This window comes from Passer montanus, unplaced genomic scaffold (genome assembly GCF_014805655.1).
Source record: "Passer montanus isolate IOZ18808 unplaced genomic scaffold, ASM1480565v1 scaffold9, whole genome shotgun sequence".
NCBI classification, from domain to species: domain Eukaryota; kingdom Metazoa; phylum Chordata; class Aves; order Passeriformes; family Passeridae; genus Passer; species Passer montanus.
Window position 1 is genome coordinate 10,322,668 of NW_024374367.1, and position 23,432 is coordinate 10,346,099.

Below are 23,432 nucleotides of genomic sequence, written 5' to 3' on the forward strand. Positions count from 1 at the left end.
GTTTGTTTTCTTTTTTTCTTTTTCTTTTTTTTTTCTTTTTATTTAAATTTTTATTTTTTTCCCCGATCTCTTCCTTCTCCTTCCTGCCAGAAATAAAACGTTAAAAGAGAAAACAACACCACGACGAATCCCCAGAGGGACCGCGCCGCTGTGAAAAGTGCCGGAGCGGGGCGGCCCGGCCCGGCGGGGGCAGCGGGCGGCTGCCGTGAGGGAGGGAGGGAGGGAGGGAGGAAGGCTCCGCGCCGCTCGGCTCCGCTCCGCGGGGCTGCGGCGCCATGGAGGCGGTGGACCAGGTACGCGGAGCGCCGCGGGCGGGGGGCGGGCTGCGCGGCGCTGAGGGGAGCGCGGAGCGGGCGCGGTGCTGACCCCTCTGTCTGCCCGCAGCTCGCCTCCGCCGGCACTTTCCGCGTGGTGAAGGAGCCGCTGGCCTTCCTCAGGGTGCTGGAGTGGGTGAGTGCCGGGCTCGGAGGGGTTGCGGGGGGGCTGTCGCCGAAGTGCGCGCCCGGCGGAACAGGTGGGAGCTGGGCCGGGCTGAGGGACGGGGACGCGGGCGAGGGGCCGGGGACTCGCGTCCTGCAGCGCTGTGGCCGGCGGGGCGGGCTGGGTTTGTGGGTGACCCCCCATTCGATCCGTGTGCTGGCTGTATCCGAATTAAAGAAAAAGAAAAAAAAAAAAACCACCGAGGAAAATAAAATCCTCGTTATGCATTTAGCAAACTTGTCTCTGGGCCGAGCGGGGAAGGAGGCAGATAATTGGTGTGCGGAGCAATGTCACTGTGTGTTGCTCTGATGCTCATTCGTAGTGAAGTCTGCAGGTCAAATGACATCCATCGCCGGTAGGTCTGCGGGAGCAGAGAGCCTCTCTGAACGGAAAGTTCAGAACATGTCATGGAGGATTAATCACATTCCCCTAACGCCGACTGGCTGGGGAATTATGTAAGGCGTGTATTTTGGGGGGCGCATCCCTGTGCGGGTGTGTTTATCCACATGTTGGCACCTGCAACGTGCAGCCTGACCAGGGTGCCTCTGAGGGGGTGTTTTGGTGTGCTGGGGGCAGCTGCTCGCCCCACACTCTGTCCCTGCTCACCAGAGCAGCTCCTCTTCCCTGCTGGGCACCTTGAAGCATCAGGTCCCGTGGAGCTGGGTGATGGTGATGTGGTGGTGCCCTGGCCTGAGACGGGGTGGCCCCAGAGTGGGGTGACCTGCACATGGCACTGGATGGACAAGATCCCTTGTGCTGTTTGCCCAGAGCTCTACAAACCCACCCAACACTGCTGCTCCTGCCTCAAGGAGAAGTCAGGACATCCAGGGGCTGAGCTCCAGGCTCTGATCTGAGGGTGCTTCAGCCGCTCTGCAGCGCTCACTGCGGGGCAGAAGAACGGGGAGCAAAGCTGTTCTGTGGCAAATAGCTGCTGGGAGCGTGGTCTTTTGGCTGTCTGCCTGATGAGGCTATGTCTGATGGAGCTTGGGAAACGAGCCCTTCTGGGAAGGACTCTGGGCTCATGGGCATGGGCTGTGCCATCGAGAAAATTGTTCCCGCCCCAGCCAGCGTGTTGGCATCCTTGGGACAGCGACTGGGAACTCTCCTCTTGGCACTTTCCTGGGTCTGTAACTTCTTCCAACAGCCAAATATAAAAGCTGCCTTTGTCACGGTTGGAAGCCACAAGTAGAGCTCTTCTGGCTGCTGGAAGTGCACGTTGCCTGTGTGTGTACACAACGCACACGCGGCTGCGTGTAACAGAGCTCTCCTGACACGGCCAGAGTGGGCCAGCCCATGGCAAAAAGGGAGTATAGGAAAAGGGTGCAGAGTGTGGTAACATTTAAGATGATCTGAGACATTACTTTCTCTCCATTTGCCATGTATGTTTAAGTAGAATTAAGCACAGTTTGGTTTATGATATTTCAGAGTGTGGAAGTCTTTATTTTTTTTAAATATACCTGAAAGGCTTTTTGGATTACTGGAATTCCATCTCTATTCAATTAATCTTATTCTCCCAACGTCCCTTCCTTCTCACCATGCCTCCAAACTGCTGTCCACCTCTCTCTGCCATTTCCAGTCCCAACTAATTATCCACCTTTCCCTCAGACACCTTTTATCAGCCTAGCCGTAATTTTAAACCTTAAAAGACCAAATGCTCCAGTCAATTCTGTGTCCTCTGCCATGTCCCCCAGGAGCCTGCACTTGATCAGAACAGTTAAATTACACCCCTTAACACCTCCCACTTGAGTCCTAGATTGCATCTGCAAGGGAGTAAAGTTCATAGCCCAGCTGGTGACGCAGTGATTCTGGGCGTTGGGTGGCTCTCGTGCCTGGGGGGAGGCTCTGTGGTGTTGCAGCACAGATGGCAGAGCTGTGGGAGTTCCTCAGAAAGGCTGCTAGGGTGGAGGTGGTGCAGGCTGAAAATGTCCTCAGCTTGTCCATGCAGTCCAGCCTTGAATTCTCACTCTCGTTGTTTGGGGTGGCTCATAGCGACTCTGGGGTGAGCACATCCTTATTGTCAACCTCTGCTGCTCAAATTCTTGTGTTTGTGGGTGCACACATTTGTGGGTCTGGAGGCAGCTGAAGTGGCTGTGTGTTCCTCAGATGTGAAACTGTAACTGTTGAAGAATTAATCTTTAGGTGTGCAGATTCAAATTTACCTGTAGTCTGGCTCAGATGTGGACTTCTGTCTTGAGGGGCAGGGACCTTATCTGACCTTCTCAATTTCCTACTTTGATGGTCACCTAACACCCAGAGAGAAGCTGCTGAGATAAGGCTGATTCTTCTGAATATTCATAGCACTGTAATATGTTTTCATTTGTATTTCCCATGTACACTGTAATCTTATTTTCAGACAAGAAATTGCATTTAGAAGCCATTAAGAAACAACATTGGCTCAGGCCTGGGAAAGGTTAAGAGAAAGAAAAGAAACCGAGAAAATTACTTGTAGCAATTATGCAAGAGTTGCATTTTTTTTGACTCTACCTTGGCAATAAAGCATGTGGATCACAAATCTGAACTTGGAAAACTGCTCACAGCTGCGCTGGGTGAGGCCTGGGTGTTTCCAGCTTTGAGTCAACTCATGGCATGTGCTGGGGGCAGGGAAGAACTGTTTAAAAGCTGTATTTGTTCTTGCTCATCTTTAGTCCCTTGGCTGTTACTCCACAGATCTTTGCATGAGAAGAATGTTCTTCTGAAGCTTGTTTCTCAGATAATCCACTGTGGCACTACAACCAGTAGCAATGTCACAAACACTCTTACAACTTCATTTGAAAAATAACTCTCTTATACGTGCACCTGGCAATAATGAATAAGGAAAGAAGAAAGAGAAGAAATACACATTCATCTCCCTGGATTAATTTCAGTCCTGTGACTCTCTGGATGTGTTTAGACTGTTTTTATTTGGGTCTGCAAAAAGTAAGCAAGACAAGCAAGTTTGTCACTTTTGGTCTATTTGTTTTGCACTTGCTGCCTCTCTGGAGCCCTAGAAGAGGAAATTAAGTGAAAAGCAAGGTACTCCCCATGCAATGTGATGGGTATAGGAACTACCTGCTGTACTCAGGCTGTTACTGGCAAAAATGTTTTTGTAAAAATGGGAACTTTGTATCCCTAGGCTGTGTGGGGGCGGAGGGGGCACAGTTCGTGGTGGGGTGTGTGGGTGTGTGTGTTTAATTTCATTGTGAATTGCAACAAACAACTTTCCTTCTGCAAACCCAAAGCAACCTGATACTTGTCAGTTTCCTGGGAAGTAACAAGAGCTGCAGTGCGTCCATAATGTCCTTCTCTGTGTTCCTCCATAAATAGCAGGGATGCAGAAACTCCACCATTGTGCCAGTCAGGAGTTGCTGTGATTGCCTTGATGGTTATCTATAGGTTGGTGTTTTAAAATGCCTTGCAGTGAGCTCCCATCTCCACCAACTTGCAGCTGTGTCTGGGTTGCTGTGGGCAGGGGGTATTTTTGGCACAAAGGCCAGACTGTAACTTTGTGTAAGCCAGTGCAGCTTCTATCAGGGCACTTGTGAATCATTTATGTTGCGGGACAAATCTTGTGGACACTATGGCTTCTCTTAATAGGACAACTTGGAAGTGAATGTTAGTTCAGTGAACTCAAATGTGTCCGAGCTGTTTTATTTCTTGCCTTTATGCAAAGAAAAAATACATTGCAGACCTTGCATGACTGGCTTTCATCACTGCTCATGGGCACCTTCATGGGCTGTACCAAAGAGTTCCAAAGCACTGGACATCAAATCTCTGGGGGAAATTGGATGAAGATTGTTTGAAAAATCTGTGTGTGGTGCACATGGACCAAGCTAACATCTCTTTGCCTCCTTGCCTTCACGCTGTGATCACTTGACTGGTGAGCCAGGAAAAAGGCCAGGCTGTTTCCTGCCTGGCAAGAGTCAAGCTTGCTTTGATGGTATAGATTCTGAAAGGGTTAGCACCTCTTGCCTTGCACACAGATGTGTGTTCAGAAGGCAGAGGGAATCTGTATCTTGAAAGACTGATAATAAGTCTTGTCTTTTGTCCTAGTGCTGATTGCTCATCTGGCCGTGGAGAGCTTTTGTTGGATTATATTTGCATGCATATGAATGGACATAAGTAGCTGCGTGCTTTCAAGTGTGCCCCAGAAAAGCCTAGATATCTTGAGATGCTGAAAATAAATGGGAAAGAAATAAGAAGGTAATGTTTCCATGAAGCATGTGTGATTAGTAGTTTGCTCTGTCTAGTGTATTATGGGCCCGAGATGTTTTATAGTTGCTTGAGACGCTTCATCACATTTGCATATATGTGTTTGGTTTTTGCTTAACCAGAAGGCTGCTGGCTATTCTGGTATGGGCAGATACTTAGTTGATGGAGCAGGGTTAGCTTGCTGAAGCTTAATGCTCCTTATGAATGCAGGGTGGAAGAGTTGAGTGTTTGATCTTCTCTACCCCCATATTGAAAGAAAAGCCTTAAAGAAGAGTAATATTTCTTATTTCCTGGTGATTTTGCTTATACAGCCAGGATCAGATGCTGCATTTAATGCTGGGCCCATTGATCTTGATGTGTAAGAATCACATACGCAGGTTAAAAATGTATTGACGAGTCTTTTGATGTCTGCCTGGGGATGTAAGTACTTAGCTGTTCTTGTAAACTGGTCCCAGTTGCTGCCTCAATGGTCTTGTACATGTAGTGTCAGGTCAGTGAAACATGTGCCACTAAATCAAAAAATGTAAATCCATTTCTATGGTATTTTAATATTAGAAAGGTAATTACCGTGTAACTAACCCTTCTCTGTAAGCTGTCATTAATTGGATGATTTCTTATAGGCAGCTTAGCATAATGCATGCAAAATACACTGCAGCTCTGGGCAGGCAAAAATTAATGATGAACCAACAAGATGTGAGCATCCAGGAGACCTGGGAACAAGCTTCATTTGTCCTTGGCTTTGGGCCTGAAACTTCTGAGCACTTATTGGGGTAATCTACAGGCAGGGAACTCTGTCAGATGAGTTATTTTTATTAGGAAGATCCCAGGAAGTGGATTTTGCTGTTAGACATGAGGCTCTGTGGTGTGCAATAGGAAGGATCTGAAAAGTTTTTGTAGTCTCACTGAAGGCAGATGTGGAAGCCGTATGTCACTCTGCCAGTGGGACTGGCATAAAGGCAGCAAAGCACTAGCAGTGCCTACATGGTGCTCTACCTTGTGGTCCTCAAGTCTCAACTACTGCGAGTCTCATGATTCTGAGACCTCTGGCTTTGATAAAAAATACAGTTTTAGATCAAGGTAGCAGAAAAAGATGGGAGCTCTGAAGACTGAAAACCCAGAACACAACTGGAAGAACAGGAAAATCTGCCTTGTGGTCCCATGTTTTATGCAGCCTGCAGAGAGCTGACTGCTTTGCTGTTCACATCCATGATTATCTGCATGCATATCTGGTTGGAAACTGAGAACTGTGCTTATCAGCAAGTTGCTGTTAAAATGGTACAAATGCTGATACAGGGGAAGAGAAAAGGTCAGCAGTGCCTGACCACATTGCAAATAAATGACATCTTTCATCCGGAAAATGCCTACCATTTTCCATTTTAGGACTGTGTTGTGATCATGGAAGAGCTGATTTTAAAAGGTCACCTAATAGTTCATTTAAATCCTGATGTTTCTCAAGCAGCCTAGAGTGCAACCTGGCATAAAATAATTATGTAGGATTAGCATATATGGTTGAGAGACAGGGCTCCAGGAGCAGAACTTTTTGGAGTTACATGCTGCTGCTGTGGAAGTTCCTGTGAGAAACTGGTAAAATCCCATGGCAAGCCATTTCAATGGCTGCTCGAGTGTGGCTGTTTGAAGCATTAGGAATAATGATGAGAAAAGAGACTCATTAATGCTAAATTTGATTATATATGCAAACCAGGTTTCTATGAAAAGAAGAACAAAAATGATCTGACTTTCAAACTAGCAATAAGATCTGTGGAGATAGAGGGTTCTGCTATTAGACAAACACAGTTAAAGTCTCCTTGACAATTTTTATGAGGGCGATGTTTCAGTCATCACTCCTGTAAATCAGCATCTGCATAATTGGAGCTCCGGGTAAAAGCCCTGCATGTTGACATCTCTGGATTCAGATGTTGCAGCTGGGAGAGGACAGGCTTGGAGATCTTCTGATAAAACCCTTTTAATCATTTGGATGCTCAGGTCCCTGGTTTAACCTGCATTCATGGCACTGTGTGTGATCCCAAGGAGCAGGAGATGCTTGGTGAAGTTCTCCACGCTGCTCCAGGGGAGAGGACCTTGTCCTGAGCAGGGAAAGAGGAAAGAGCAGGTGACACTGGGCTCTGCACAGGGCTGCCTGTGGAAGACAAAGCTGTACCCCTGCAAGCCCAGTTTTCCCCTTGGGCTCTGGATAAAAATGCTTCTTAGTATGGGCCTGGGGTGCAGTGTGGAAAGCAGCCCTTGGCTGGCTGTCCAGCCCAGCAGCTGCCAGAGAGGCCCTCATGGATTTTACTCTCATGGGGGTCTACAGAGTGCTGTTGAGAACATTATAGAAAGGAATGTACAGTGTGGAGATGCTGTGTTTAAGGTGTTTGTTCAAAGTGGCATATGTGCTGCAAAGTGTGACATTGTTGCTAAGGTGACAGCTTGCTTGCTTTTTGGCAAAAGCAAAAGAATACTGAATATAGGCAAACTGTATAAGATTTTGCTTTAATTTGCACAGTTTTATCTTCTGGCCATGCTGGAGACTTCTCAGGTTTGTGTTTGGAAGCATTGTTTTCCCATTCTGAATATTTCACTCAGTTAAAAAAGCTAATAGTGCTTCCCATTTTTAAGGAAAATCATAACTCACATAAAATGATGGAGATTCCAATTAATATAATTGTAGATATTATTTATGCCATTGTTTATTACATTTTAATGCCATTTTTACATTTATTTACGCCATTATTTATGACATTTATTTAAGTAAGGAAGTATTCTCTAAGAATATTTTATATAAACAAAAATATCAGGTGTTGCTTCATTAGCAGCCTATGGATGCAGGCCCATCCATGAGTGCATGCTCCAGATTTTTGGATGGGGCATTTGCACTCATTTGCAAGTGCTCAAACCTAATCTGGAATTGATGGTGTAGGGAGAACTGCTGTGGGTCAGGCTCGGAGGGTTGTTGTGGTGGGAGGGAGCAGAGTCTTGTGTTGGACAGCTTGGGTTCTGCTGTGGTGAAGTATTTTCATAATGCTGCCAGGGGAGAAGGATCAGCAGAGGATTAGACTGGTGTGGCCCCTGAGGAGAGAGGGCTTTCCACATGAGCAGCCATCTGTGGCATGAAACAAATGCTATGGACCTCAGTGTTGAGAGCAAGGAAGAAAGGTCTCACAAGGTGAATGTCAGCTTTGGCCCTTAAAGCAGAGGGGTAGAGGCATGACCCAGGAAAAAGGCCCAGGAAAGGCTGAAGTAATGTGCTCATTGCCCTTTATTGTTTTACCTTTCCTTTTTTTTCCAGTGTTCTAATGGATAGATAATTGTGTTTCTCTGAGCAAGCTGTTCTGTCTGTGCCTTTTCCAGAATGCCTTAGCATCTGGGAGAAGGCTGTGTTAGAGGCAGAGCCTGTGGGACCTGCTGGCCAAATACTGTGGGGAGCAGAAAATGCTGCAGCCTGAGGCTTGGGATAAACACTGTGGGGAGCTCTGAGGGCTCCAGGTTTTGGATAAGTGCTGGTGCAGATGTTCAGCCCAGTTTGGCAGGGCCATTGCAAGGCAGAAGGTGGTGAGGATGTTTTCAGTCATCAGACCATGACACAGGGGGCTTTTGCTGGATTGGAGAAATCACTTTGATAAGAAGACCCCATTCTAGTCACTAAAATGTGCAGGAGGGAGGTAATGTTAAGGAAGCAGGAGAAAAAAACTGAAGCAGGAAGATTTCAATTAAGTTTTATCAATTTTCAGAGGAGAGGTGTACAGTCCCAGACCTGCTGTCAGAAATAAATCTGATTTGACTCTCTTGCAAAAGTCCCAACCTGTCAACTTGATCTTTATTCTATGAGAAATACCAGAGCCTGCTGTGAACAGCCTGACTGAATATTCACTAGAAGTACTCAAAACTCTGAAGTATTGAGGGTGAAACTCTGCCCAGAAGATTTCAAAATGAAATGCTAACCAACATCAGCAAGATCATTGATACATCAGGAAGTCATTTATAGTAACAGCTCTACAGTAACTCTTTGAATTTCAAAGAGAAGTTTATTGTGTTTGTCCTCAGTCTTCTCTTTTCCTGATATTAATGCTTTGCCCTCCTGTGTAATTTCTCAGGTGATGCAAATCCAAAGTATCTTTGGCTTGAAGTGATAAGCCCCAGCTCAAATTCTTTGTCACATGCATGTTGGGTGCTTGTATTGGGGCCCCATGTTTAACACTGCATTTGACAATCTTCATATTAGGTGAAAAGCCTCTCTGGCATCCCAAATAGTATTAAAGAAGTAACAAAATCTTCCTTTCTAGGTTCCCAAAATCCAAGGAGATATATGGCTTTTTTGTTCAGCCTCCCTGAGGTGGGCTGTATGGTCAATGGCTACCTTAAGCATTCAGCCCAAAATACCCCAGGAAGCCAGGAAATATCTCACAGTTATTGAACAAGCAAACTTGAGCATTGCTTGAACTGTTTTCAGAATAATCTCCTCCCTGGCTGTGTGCTGGAGGTATGCTCCAAGCAAAACCAAAAAAGACAAGGCCCCCAGCTGCATGCAAGTCTAAAACCACATTGTGGTGTACCCCTGCTCCTCCCCACACAGAGGTCATGTTGCACACAAAGCACCACTTCTTTGCATCAGTTTTTTACCCCATTTCAAACAGCCTTTGTATGGAGGGAAGGGTGTCCTGAAGTGGTTGAACTTGGCAAGGTCACACCTCCCTGTTGGGACTGTGAGGGGGAATGATGCTCTTGGGCATATCTTGTGCCCAGCCCAGGGGGCTTAGGTTTGATACTGGAAATTGGCTTATTGCTGCAGAATATCTATACAGCAATAATTATCCTTTGAAGCTGAGTTTCAGTTTCTCTTAGTGTTTTTTTTGGGGACTGTGCCTGAAAGCCAAAGCAAGCATGGGATTCCCCCACCGCCAAATCCAGCGGCTGATGAATCCGGCAGAGCTCTCCTGATTGCCTTCTCCAGGGGCAGTCAGCGTGCTGGAATGGAATTAGGACCCGGCTTGAAAGAAGATGCCTGCCAAAAAATTAAACAATGGATGCCTTCCTGTTTAATTTTAACATTTTAATTAAATTTTTTGCTGCTGTGTGCCTTTGATCTTGGTGAGCTGATGCACATGGTGTGTGGTGTTGTGTCGTAGCAGCATTTTGTTCTAATCTTTCATGCAGATGCAAGGATGCATTTGAGGGTGGATAAAAGTGCAAAAGCTGCTCACTGCCAAGTGCTGAGTGCATTGCAAGCTGCCTTTTCCAACTGGTGGCCCACGGGCATGTGGACAGAGGGATTTACTCACAAGTATGGCTCAGTAGAGTTTCTCTCTAAACATATTCACTTCCTTTTTTTAATCTGCTGTGAACGGTGCTGCAAGAAGAGTTTCCTTGATGGGATTACTCATTGAGAGGGTTGATGCCAAGAGTGAAGATTTTATTGTGAAAGGAATTTAATTTCAAGTGGAATAATTAATAAACTTTAATTTTTCAGTCAGAGAGCAGAAGCAATGTATGTTGTACATTGGGCACATCCATTGATTAATCCCAGCCAAGTGCCCAGTTTGGGAGCATTTGGCAGGCAGCTGGCTTTCCTTGCAGCCAGGCACAGAGCAGCAGGAAAGGTATTGGAAGGAGTTTCCTCATGGATTATATGCTGGGGCAGGTGATTAAGGATCATGTGGAGTATTTGTCCTTTGTGATTTGGGTTGTACCTAAGACGTCAGGGAAGAAACTCTCATTGCTACATCAAAAGGAATCATTGGTAGAGCTGCTTTGGGAAAAGAAATTTCATTTACTTGAGGGAAAAATAATTCTTAATTTCCTTTGAAAACTGGCGCTTTGGTGATATCATGAATGGAGGAATATTTGTAACAGAAACTACAATTATTTCAACACAAAATATTTCTCTAAAGAGATATTCTCTACAGAAATGGTTGTATTCTTCTCCTCTGCACACCTTGCTGAGGTGCCCCAGGCTCACTCCTTCTGGAAGAGTCCGTGTTGGGGCCCTTTTGCCCATTGAAATACTTTAGTCTGCCTGTGGCATCTGATTTCCAGAGCAGGCACAGAGTGAGGGGCCAACACAAACTCACTGAAGGCACAGCACTGATGTTCCCAGGGTAGATGTTGCAAGCCCTTAGCATTGGCACTTAGAAAGAAAAGTCAAGATTTTTTTTAGAGATTACTCTCTTTTGGGAAAAGACAAGTGAGTCTAAAATGCAGAAAATTGGGTTGAAAGTTGTCATCTGACGTGTAAGTCCACGAGTGCATGCTGGTGCTGTAGTCTGTGCATTTATTGTGTGCCTTGCCCTTTTGCTGGCCGACAGTGGAGTTTTTCAGAGCTGTGCAGGGGCAGCACAGCAGAGCAGCAGCATTCCTAAGCCCCGTGCTCTGCTGCGTTGGCTCCGTGGGCTGCGCGGTCCCGGGGCTGCTGTGGCAGCCTGTCACTCGTGGCAGGCAGCTCTGCAGAGAGGGCGCCTGTTCCAGCACAAATCTGTGCCTGGCCAGATTGTGAGGCCCTGGCAGGCAGCAGGAGCTGGCTCCACGGCGGGCTGACATATGCAGGGGATGCTGGCTGTGCCACGGGGTATGAGCCTCCTGCCACTGCTGCTTCCCAGGCAGGGATGATGCCATGGAAATCAGCTCCTTGCCCGTGGTCCTCCACAGCCCAGCGGTGGTCCCCACTGCAGGGACTGAGTCCTGGCACTGCTTTTTGTTCCTTTCTCTTTTTTCATCCTCTCCACCATGGCTTTCATGGCAGAATGACAGCAACAGGAGATGGAGATGGGGTTCAGGTCTCATGGCAGAGCTGATCCAGCACAGCTTGTGTTGCTGAGAAATCAAATAGAAAAGCTCTTTCTGCCATGTAGCTCACCATGGCTTAGTTCACTCATTTCTAAAAATGGCTTTCCCTCTTCAAATGTATGTGCTCGTTAGTGCTGGCCACCCATGGGTGCAGCGTTGTTTGTTCGTGCAGCTGGAGGGACTCTCACAGAGCTCACAAATGCTCATTGTGCAGCTTAGTCCCCCAAAAGTAGTGACTCAGCAGTGATCAGACATCTCTCATGGGACAAACAGTTCCCAGCTATTCCCAAATTGCTCTGAAACCCATGTGTCACTGGGCTGCCAGGAGGCAGGGCTTGAGTACCCCACATCTGTATTGCTTCTGCACAGAGAGATTGCTAAGCATATCCTGGGTTTTAGGACAAGAATATTCTTGCTTCGTTTAAAAGAGAATTTTTATTTTTTTTTCTGGGGATTTTTACGCTCCACCCCATGATGCGCTTTGGGATGCATTCAGCTTTCTCTTCTGAATAGGGCTCCAGATGATGGAAATAAATTATCATAAATTAGAATAGATTGCACTCTTCAGCATCTCTACATCTGTCATTATGTTTCTTTAACAGTTCAGTTTAACATTTATACACACTCTGACAGCAGCTACTGGTGTGTATGCTATAAATATTGGCTTGCAGAAGACATTAATGGAGTTTAGGTAAACGTTTGATGCCGCTGAGATTCTGTTCCATATGGTGGTATGCAGAAAAATCAGATTCTACATGCCATATATAGTGGTCACGTATTCCTATGGACTGGCCTCCTGGCATTGCAGCAGCTCACTACCCCACCAAGAAAGTGCAGGTGCCTTCAAAGAGGAAGATGAGATTCTTGCAGTCTATTCTGATTTTTAGCACCTGTATTTATCTGTGATATTTAAAGCCAGCATATAATATGTAGAGATAGGAAGTGCTTATGAAAAAGAGACATCTCACAGAAGCAGCAATCAGGCAACAAGATATGGGAATGCTCTGCTTTGAATATGTCTAAAGAAAATCCATGGGATTTTCTGGCCCAGGTGCCACTTTGTTGTCAGTAATTGAGTGGCAGGGTGAAAACTTTGTGCATTGGTTGCTCACAGTTGCTAAACCTGTAATTTTTTGCTCTACCCCTGATGTAACTATCACCAAAACTACATGGTGGGAGCGTGGCATGAGGGTTTGAGGAGTCTGGCTTGCATCTCTCTGACTTACAGGAGGACAAACAGCTGATACAATCATGACAAGAGGCAGGAAGAAATATATTCTGGTTCCTCAAGTGTTCCTTCTGCAGTTCAACAGAATTTGGGGGTCTCACATAGGTTTGGGTGTTTTGCTTTGTTGGCCTGGTGGTTTGTTGTTGTTTTTTTTCTATTTGGTTGTTGTTTTTTTGGTTTTTTTTTTAATTTTGCTAATTGCAACACTTTGATTAGTGTAGCCTGCTGCTGTGGCTGTGTCCTCTGCAGTCTCTCTGATTTACCCCACTTTCAGACCAGAAGGAAGGTCTGTGCCAGGCTCAGCACTGCCGAGGGGCAGTCGGGGTAGAGCAGCCCAGCCCCTGCTCCTGATGTGGGGCCCTGGGAAACATCTGGCTGGTGCTGGCCCTGGGGCACATCTGCTGCAGAGAGCAGTGCCTGCTGCATTTGCCCCTGTGTAATGCAATGTAAGTAATGAAGTAACCATAGTGTACAAACTGACTCAAAGCAGGGCAATCTGAGGAGAAAGTGCTCTTCACACTGTAAATTGCCAAAGGTCTTTATGATGCCAGTGAATTAAAAATCTGAGAAGAAAAAAACCCTCCAGTGCTGTAAGTTCAAGATGAATCTTTTAAAAGCTGCTGGTGGGGAGGGGAAGAGATAACTTATCTGAATGGAAATGTATTTAAACTCTGTATCTTGTACAGTTCTGTGTCGCTGCTAAGCAAACAGCGTGTTCCCTGTCACTTGGAGAGCTGGAGACATTTTTGTATAGACTGAATAGGTTTCTGTGTTGATGTTACCCCTTTTGATCTTAATCATTAGTCAGGTTTTCAGTCCTTTGCAGGTTATCCTTTTAAAAGGAGTTGCTTCAGATGATGTGGTGATTCACCCCTGTTTATTCACACTGGCAGTACAGAGGATCCTGGTGTGCTCCTGCATCCTCTGAGCATCTGCAGCCATCTTCCCCCTGACTGGGCAGAAACCCTTTCTTACCTTTCAGTTTCCAGGTTTTATTGTTGTTCTGGCTGCTGGTGTGGTTCTTCTGCCTCAACTTGCTTCAGCTTTTTTGTTCCTGTGGAGGGAAAAAAGAGTTTTGTGAAACCATTAGCAAAATCTTTCTGCCCAGAGCAAAACCTTGCCTGTGAATTTCCTTTGAATGCTTATTTGTGTCTGAGCTTGAGGCTGGCATTTAGGTCTCTTGAATGGTGTCTTAAAGGAACTAAACTGTACTTAAAGAAAGGCAGCATTTACATTGGCCTGATGCTAAAGACATTTTAAGCCCAGGCAACAAGATTTTATGGTGAGCCTTGGTCCAGAAAGGAGCCCTTCAGCCTTCTCCAAGCTGAAAGAGAAGCTGGACACTAGGGAGGAGTTTCAAAGCATTGAGACTCTTTTATCATTGTTTGTTGTATTTGTTTTTTACATCTTTTGATTCTTTGAGGACTGGACAATTTAGATCTGCAGTCTGGGTGCAGCTAGGACAGATGTAGGTTTCTCCATGATGCCCTAATATAAGCATGCAGAATTTGGGAAGGAATGTGCAGTGAGAGGAAATTCATATAAACAATCTGCATTGGATCACTTGTCATGAGGCTATCTCTTTGAATTATGTATTTAATTAACTGCATTTTAAAAAAAATTAGCTCTCATCTACACTGTCAAGATACTTTTGACTGGAGAGGAGAGAAAGGAGCCCTTATTCTGGATGAGTTTTTCTGTTTGTTTTCAAATACACATTATGTTCTCAGAGGAAAGACGTCTGTGTACTTCTTTTTCATCAAACCTTTTAGCTTTCACATATGGATGACAGTCATAAATTCTAAAGCTGTTTCTTTGAAGCTTTCTACCCCCATTGTAAACCTAGAGATGACCTACTCCCAGTTCCTGCTGTCACCTGTCCCTGGCTGAAAGGCCCTTTGGGGTAGGACGGGAGAAAAGTCACACTTTTTGCATTCCAATCAGTGCTGGATCTCAGAGTTTAAAAATATCACAAGTGAAAAACATGGATGTGAGTCATACAGAAAGCACCCTTCATTTCTCAGGAAGTAAAAATATCAGAAAAACACATTCTTCAGATGTTTCCTCCTGTTGAGAGGTAGCCACATCTAAGATTTCTGTTTGAAGTGTTGAATCATAAACATTGGTTCCCTGCTGTCACAGTGACCACTGGGTACAGGAGACGCCTATTAAACATTAACACCTCACACTGGGCCAGAGCTACGTCAGTCACGAGGGTCTGGGTGAGCTTTACATGAGCAGCAAAATGTGGAGAAGGCTGCAATGTCGTTTCTTGGGTCAAGATACTCCAGTGCTCAATCCCAGGCTGCTGTAAATGCCCCGCTTTTGGAAAGTTCTGTGCTCTCTTTGGATATAAACACTCATCCACATCTAACACGTGTGGTGTCATATTCCAGGACAGCATATCTGCATTTTGGGGGAGTGACCTCTTTATTTTTGGTCATTGCTTTTGCCCCTCAGGGGCTGTGAGACCATGGTTTTGTATCAGCTTGCTTTAGTGGTATTTGTGAAGCAAGCGTGTTTTTAAATGCATATGTATTTCCCTCTGTTTTTACAAGATTAATATTTGAAAGGCTATTTAATACAAAAATGCCTAAAATTGTTTAAATCTGAGACATGCTGGAGAGATCAGAGAACTCTTATCAGCTGTTGAATTAGTAATGTTGAATTAGAAATGAGAAAATCCTTTTCAATTTAAGTGGCTTTTCTCAGAACTTTTTGCATGTTTAATATCTTCATTCATCCTTCTCATAACTGTTCCAATTTCAGCACTCCCTGCGTGTCCATGCAGATGTGCACAATGCACACTGTTCAGGCCCTGACCCATTCAGCCAAGCTTTACATCCCTGAGGACCATCAGGAATTCCCCAAACCATTTGTCTAACGTTTTCCTCCTGTGGATGCAAAGATTGAGTCCTTCATGGATAGTGTCATACTTGTATTTGAAAAACCTGCTTGTGCTGCTCTCTGAGAGATTGAAGAGATCATGAGTGCTCTTCAGTGTAGACACTTTACCATTATCTTCCAAGAATCTTAAAAAAAATTGAACTGGAAATAACATTTGCGTAATATTTTATAAGAACGCTACCATGAGGCTCTTCAAGGGGAATTACGAGTATTGCCTTTTATTTTTTTTCATAACTCTTGGAGGGGGTCAGCCTCTCTCCAGTTCCCCTGGATAACAAGCTGCTGTGAGAGCTTAGCAGAGAAATGTGTGTCCTGGTCGCACCAGATGGATCTCACTTGTGTGGCTGTTCATAGTCATGATAGGCAGCAAATGGAGTGCAGCCTGAGGCAGCACTTTGCTGCCTGATGAATTACAGAGATAAATAAGGCAAGAGTCCACCTTTGCTTTTCCCTTTGAGTGTGCACGTCAGTGTTAGGTGGCCCATGTTTGAGAAGACAAAGTGAAATGAACTTTCAAATATTTCCTTGAAGTTGTCTTAATTATTTCATTATAGTGGTAAAGAACAAAGCAGAAGAATCAATACGCCTAATTATTACATCTAAATGCAAGAGAAATTAGTCAGTGAACTCTCCCTTCTCTGGGGAGGATTAATCTTCCTATGCTCTATTTCAAATGTCTTTCAGAAAAATGAAAGGCTTATCACCTAGGAAACACGCTGTCCTAATCGCCCAGGTCTGGCTCTTGGGTTTGTAGATGGTGAGAGGACTCTTAGTTGGTCTTCTAGAGCACAAAATTAGGTTGTTTTGCTTGTATTTAACCATTGCAGTTGAGTTTTGTAGCTGGGTGGTTTGAATGACGAGCGCAACTGGGGCATGTGCCCATGTCACCCCAGCAGGCCTTGGCCCGCTCTGGGTGAGCTGGGACCAACCCAGCACCAGGCAGTGCCATGTGGAGGGGATGGGTTGGATCCCAATGTGGTGCTGCCAGTGAGGCAGTGCTAATTAGCTCAGTTCTCAGTAATAAGTGGTGTACTGATGAATCTGTAATACTTACAGAGCTGTCCCATTGCCTTTTTGATCGCTGTGTGAGACTTCAAAGCAGGCAGCATTTGACTGTGGCCTGGTGATGATTACAGGTGATCCTGGCAGGACCTGATTCTTCATCCTTGAATTAGTCACTGGATTGAAATGGCAATAATGTTTCCTGCATTGCAGGATATTCCTTGCAATACAAGGTTTGGTATGGCAATAAAATCTGGTCCTGTCTCCTTGTTGTTATCTTGCACCAAGCCAACAGCATCTTGTGATACTTTCTCCTAGGTTGATTATAAGAATTTCAAGCTGTGACACAGATGTAAGATGATTTCAGATGAAGTGTTACATTAATAAATGAATCTTCAGCCTCTGCCCTCCGTAAGGTCTGACTTTCTTTAGATTTTGTCATTTGTAGTCATGTGTTGTGGTGGTGGAAATCCAAGTCTGGAAATACTAAGATGTGCTTCCCTAAAATAATTCCAGATTTTTGCAGATCATGCCCAGGAATAGAAGGCTTGGGTTTATTCCTTGACTGCAAACCCAACTTAGTGTAAAGAGGACTCAGTAGCTGAAATATGAAGTCTAAACAGAAGGAAAAAGGGCTCTTTCTTTGCATAACACTGGGAAATCAGCCTTACAGTTCACAAACTGAGATGACAGCTTGCTGTAGGGAAAACTTCAGTCCATCATTATTTTGCCTATTTGGGTTGCTTAACTCATGGCAGTTTATTAATTAGCATCTATTTTGCACTCTTTCTTAAAAGAAAAAGCTTCCAACTCATTATGTATCACCCTTGTACCTTTCTTTCTTCTCAAATTACTCTGCATCATGGTCGTTCCCATCTTCCGTGTCTGTTGAGTTGATTAACTGGGTGATGCTGACTGGAGGGCATGGGACGGGCCACTGATGCACCACCTGATTATGTGGTCATGAAACCCCTGGAGGTAAGACCTCTGTTATCAAAATAAATTGGGATTTTCTGCCAACTAATGGTTGGCGAAGCTTGCACTAATGCTAGATTCTGATGGATGATGTGCTATGGAAGCCAATTAGCCTTTGCTGATAAGCTAGACTTTGATTAAGCTCTTCCAGGCTTTCTCATCACAAGAAACATGTACTACTCATTGAACATGCAAATGTATTTGCAGTGTGTAATTACAAAATTTTCTGGAGGAGCGACCTATTTTAAACAGGGCTTTTGTTTCACTCTTATTCGTTCATTGCACTCACCAACTCAGTCACACAGGCTAATTCAGCAAACATAATTGACTGGTTTTAGGAGTTAAAATATCCTGCTGTTGAGTGTTTTATGCTTCAAATATCAATTATAATGAAGACCTCTGTGGTGGGTACGTAGCTGTGCAGCCACTCTGAAAGACTTGCCCTTTGCAGTGAGCCTTTGGGATGCAGAGAGCTGGCAATGCTGGGATCTGCAGCCCCAGCCAATTTAAAAGCGATCTTGTCCCAATAATGCTGAGAACAAACTCTTGCTGTAGCCATAGGCTGCTGAATGTGCAGCCCATTGCACTTCATGGGAATTCAGTTATTGATCCAATTAGCTCCTGTCCTGTTTACAAGGTGATTGTTATAATTGAAATTGATTATGGCTGTGTATCGTGACTTTGATCTTTGATGCTGGAGATTTGCATATTATGGTCTGCCATTATGTAGCTGATAACGGATTGTGAAGAGCATCAAGGAGTTAATGTATCCACACTCCTCAGGGATGCATTTTCAGTGTTAGATTCTCATTTGTGGTGCTGTTAACTGAATGACAGTATCATGTTGCTTACCCAGGCATACATATTTTGATAGCTTTAGTCACTTTGTCTAAGAGATTCTGTGAGCTCCTGTACCTGCCTTTATCCATACCATGGTGCTTTAGAAAAAAAGCCTAGGAAATGGACATTTTGTATCCAGGTGTAATTCATAGTTGTGGTCCTCAATTGTACCAAGGGAATTCCTATAGCTATCTGCATACCTGTACCTCCTAGTTGTGGTGCCTTTAGTTTATTGCATGCCCAAGAGTATGAAAATCAGAGTTGTATTCTGTGGTACACTGGTGGATCAAAGTTTGGCATAGTTACCATTTTCTAATAGAAATGCCTTCCCAAATTCTCAATCAGGGCAGTAGAAACACAGAGAAATGGGCAGTGTAGTGCCCCATCTGCACTTTCCCTGTTGCACATCTCATCTCCTGTGGTGTAGCTGTGGGGTCAGAGGGAAGGAACAGAGCAGATTGCAGATGCACCACCTCCTTTGGTTTCTCCTCCAAAGTCCCAGTGCTGCACTGACCTGAGGTGGGGGTAGTGGTCTCTCAGGGCATGTCCCTCCTGTCACAGACCCTCTGAGATGTGTGGGTTTTAGGATGGAGAAAACCAAGGATTCAACTGCTGCACAAACATGTGGTTGAGAGTCTGATCCTGGAGGAATAATCTGTATGATGCAGGTTTTTGCCTCTTTTGTAGATTATGATTGATGACTTCTCCTTGTGATGCCTTAGCGCTGGGGCTGGTGGGTTCAAAAAATGCTGGATACAAGGAGCATGTTTGTTCTTCCCTTGTGAGGCTTTGCTCCCCCAGTCTCTGCCCTCTAGCTAGACCTTTGCTCATCATGTGGATATTCCTTTGCTCATCATGTGGATATTCCCAGGATTTCAGCTAATGACCACAGAGCACACTTCCCACTCTAAAATCATGTGTCTATCCTCTTCCAAATTAGCAGTTTTCAGATATCCTACTGGACATTTGGCCTAAAATAGTCTGAACACTTCTACTTTCATGAGAGGCTCTGGTGAGGCCACAGTCTGAACACACACCATTGCAGCCTTTATTAAAATTAAATTCCACCTATGGTAGAAGTGTTGCAAGAGAAAGTTTCAGGACTGATGTTTGAGTGTAAATATCTGAATTATAAATTAAATTCTGCAGCATTTTGGGTTAGAAGAATTTTTATGAACTCTTGAGAATTGTCATTCTTTCCCATTCTATCAATAGTAACTGCAAGCTTGAGCATATGCTGCAAGAGGCATTGAGGTGAAGTATTCACTTAGAGAGAGAACACAAGTGCCTTTTTCATCTGAGGCAAATTAGCAGAAAAGGAGACAACTTCCAGCAAACGGTGGCTTCCGATCTACAAGCTGATAAAATCTGCATATTAGTCACAAGTTATTTTTCCAGATTTCTAGTTCATTCTGTTTTCTGAATAAAAGATGCTGAAATTCCCTTTCAGTCTTTCAGTCTGTTTCATAAGTAGTATACTTGGTGGGGAGGGGAGAAAACAAAATCATCACCACCATCATTATTATAGCTCACATCTGGCAGGTTGTGAATTGGCTGGGGTTTTTGGGGAGTAAATCTAGAGGAATACAATCTTTATTGTGACCATGTCCTGTAAAAATTGGATTTTTCTCAAGGAGAAGGTGTTACTTTATGCCAAAAATCTGTTGGATTATTAAATCCAAACCCTTCCAATTACAACAACTAAACACTTCATTGCATGGGTTTGGGACTCAGCATCCCAGCACATCCTGTATTTCCACACTGGACTTGTTAAAATCTGAGGTAGGTGTGCACATTGTGTGCAAGTGTGAAAGCACAGAGCCATTCTGGATCTTTGTAGCGGTGGATGTGTGTTGTCCAGGGATTGCTCCATACTGAATTAATTGCTGTGAGGATTAATGATACTTCACTGATTTCACTTGCCTGTCAAGGGGTTTAAGTGCCATGAGCTTTTCCCAATTGCAGGAGACATCCCTGGCTGGGAGAAGGGGTACTTCATCCCTTGCCTCATTTTGTAGCAGTGAAATCAAGGGCTTGGGGGAGGAAATGGTTCCATATCAGAAAATATGTCCCTTTTTTGTGTAACAGTCTTCAGAGAATCAGCTTTTCTGCCAGAAGTAGCAACCACTGGCTACAGCATGGGCATTGCTGCTTAGGACAATTCATAAGAGTATTTTGGCTGCAAAGCTTGGCTTTTTACAACTTTGTAGCATTACAGTTACTGAGGACATCTCTTGACCTTCACTTCAGTCACAGAAGGTGTTTTCTGCACTGTTTTGGCATGTGCTAGTTTGTGTAAGAGTTGCTGAGCCTGAGTTTCTGCCACATCATGACCTCTGGAAGTGTATTGCTGTTCTCAGTGTTGCCCATAGAGCAGCTGGCACAATCAGAGCAAGTGCCATAAAATGAGTTGTCTCCCATGGTTTTTAATACTCCTCTGGTTTGGTGCCACCTTTGGTTAGTGTATGTAAATTTGTGGTTGGCTTTTATTGTGTTTTGTATCCTAAATTTAAATTGTATTCACTTCTGTGAAAGGATGCACAAAGGTTATCAGACAATATATACAGGTTTTGCAGACTGGGAATATTAACCTACAAGCAGAAGACAGCAAAGGCCAGTTTAATTTGTACAGCCCATGGTTTCACTTTAATTGGGTTGGTTTGTGGCAGAATACTGTTCCACTTTTTTATTTTTCCAGTCAAGAAATGATCTACACTTGTGCTTTTCACTGTCTTTTTCCACACCTCTCTTGTCCCATTTTCACTGCCCTCAGCCTGATCATTGCCTAGAGATGCACTTGCTTTGGTCCATCACTCATGAGGAAGATTTTTTTGGTTGAAATAAAGCTTCCCAGAAGGGCTAACATAGAATATTTTATTTTTCCAATTCACTCTGATTGCTGTGAGAGTTGAAGTGAATCTGCACATTTAGATACAGCAAAGACTGTTTTTATCTCTGATGAAAAACTAAAATGCCATTAAAGCAGAATGTTTGCAGTAATTTTCTGTGTATATGTGCATAAAGGCCATAAGGAGAACTGGGCCTTATCAATTTGATGGCACTCATTATCCTAGAGCTATTTTTTCACAGGGTCCTTCTACCATAGTTCTAGACTATTTTTCTCTTAAAATTTGCTCTGACATATTTGTGTTTTGGAGGAATTTTCCCTCCACAAGATGAAACACCATCCTGTCATCTAACTTATTTCTTTGGTTTTTTACTTGTGGCAAATGCATGGAAGTTAAATGCTGAATTCATGGTGGGCTCGGAGGAATGCATGATTGCATTAACCCTTATGTACTGTTGTGTACTGAAAATGTCCTCTGTTTATTTTCTGTTCAGGCAAACTAATTGATTAGAGCCATGCAAGATTTTATATCCCCAGTGACATGTCATTAATAAAGACAATGTTTTCTACCATCTATATCGTTGTGGTTTTTTTAAAATTATTATTATTTTCAGTATGACCTTCGTGTTGGTTTTGTCTGTTGGTGGGTGGAGCAAGTAGCGATGTTCTGCAGGGTTAAAACATTCTCTATCACTGCTGGGTTATAAATTCTGACTATTGTTGCACGGAGTATAGAGGCAATGGGTGATTTCCATGTTCCCAAGATTCTGCTCTTCTGAAAAACCAGTATATGTAAAACATCTCATGGCTGAAGGAGGATTTCAGGGAAAAAATATCTAAAAACATGTTCTACAGAATCACCTGTGCTGGAGGAATTGGCCTAAACAAACAGGCTTAGCCAGCACCTCGGGGTCTGCACCCACCAAATCCAGGTGGAAATCTTGCTGGGCCAGGTACCAATTCTCTCTGAGTCATTCCTACTAGGTGGCATCACCATGGTTGTGACCCATCTCCCTGACTTTGCAGCAAATCTGCCATTGGCAGTGGATAGGAGTTGATTTCTCTCATGTTACTGTGGTAAGAGATTTACAGTCATGGCTCTGGATGCATCCAAGGCAGAGGATGAGGGATGAGTGTGTGTGCCCAGCATGGAGCTGGGCTGGTACCCATCACCTGGGGAGGATACATGCTGCTTTTTGGAGCAGTTGCAGCTGAGATACTGCTGTGCTGGAGTATTTTGATCTCTGGAAAAGATTTGTTTGCCATTCAGTTGGATTTTCTACAAAAATAACCCCAAAGTGTTTTGGATGCTGGGAGAAGCTTCAGGCATGGTTCACAGGGAAGCATCTCCTCTGGGACCAAGCAAGGGGGGTGAGACAGCCTGATTTGGGGGTGATTCTGGCATGTGCCCTTCCCCTGTGTCTCCTGGAGCTAGTGAGGCTTCTGTTTGGGTGCTGGGATACAGGAAAGCCTGCAGGAAACCTTCCCTGTATGCTAGGGAATTACTGTGCCCATTTAAAAAATAATCCATATATTCTTCACTTAAATTTATCTTACCTCTCACATGTGTAAAACTTCTCTACCTCATAAGTGCAATGGAGAACTATTCTGCAGGGATTTGTAGGTTAAAAAAAACCCACCAAACAAGGTATTTCCATGGACACAATAATTTTTATTTTCTAAAATCAGAGACTGTGATTAGACTCTGTGTCCCCCAGGAGCTTGTTTAGAGCAGATACACTCTCTAAAGATTTAATGACCAGAAGCATTTTCCTCTTGTTTCACAATTACTTTTTTTTTAAAGTGAATACTCATAAAACATGGGCAAAATGTAAAGCTGAAAAGGAAGAGAAGCCAGGAATACTAAAGAGAGAGAGAGAGTGCTTGCTTGAAAGTGTTGGCCAAGCAGCTGTTCATGCCTCCTATTTAGCATGAATGGAAGACATAGCCCTGATTAAAAATGGTAGGTAGCAGCTGCACAGCCTGGGCTAAGGATTACCAGATGGTTAACTCTGATTGACTTGTCTCCATGGAGCTCAGTGGGGAGGGAGGAATGGAATATCTGAAATGTGATGAACATGCTAGGTACACAATTTTTTTATAATGAATGTGCCAGATTTGTTTACATGCTTCTTGAATAAAATATGGCTGCTAGTTTGACTTAAGACAGACATCTTTAGTACATGC

General features: G+C 44.2%; 1 protein-coding gene across 1 annotated transcript in view; it reads left to right on the plus strand.

Annotated features, from left to right (window-relative positions):
• Positions 1-206: 206 nt before the first annotated feature.
• SYNPR (synaptoporin) overlaps positions 207-23,432 on the plus strand; it is a 101,631-nt gene continuing 78,405 nt past the window's right edge. The window contains exons 1-2 of the mRNA XM_039695463.1: positions 207-293; positions 385-450. Coding sequence (XP_039551397.1) covers positions 276-293; positions 385-450 — 84 coding nt within the window. The 5' untranslated portion in view covers positions 207-275. The remainder of the gene's footprint in view (positions 294-384; positions 451-23,432) is intronic.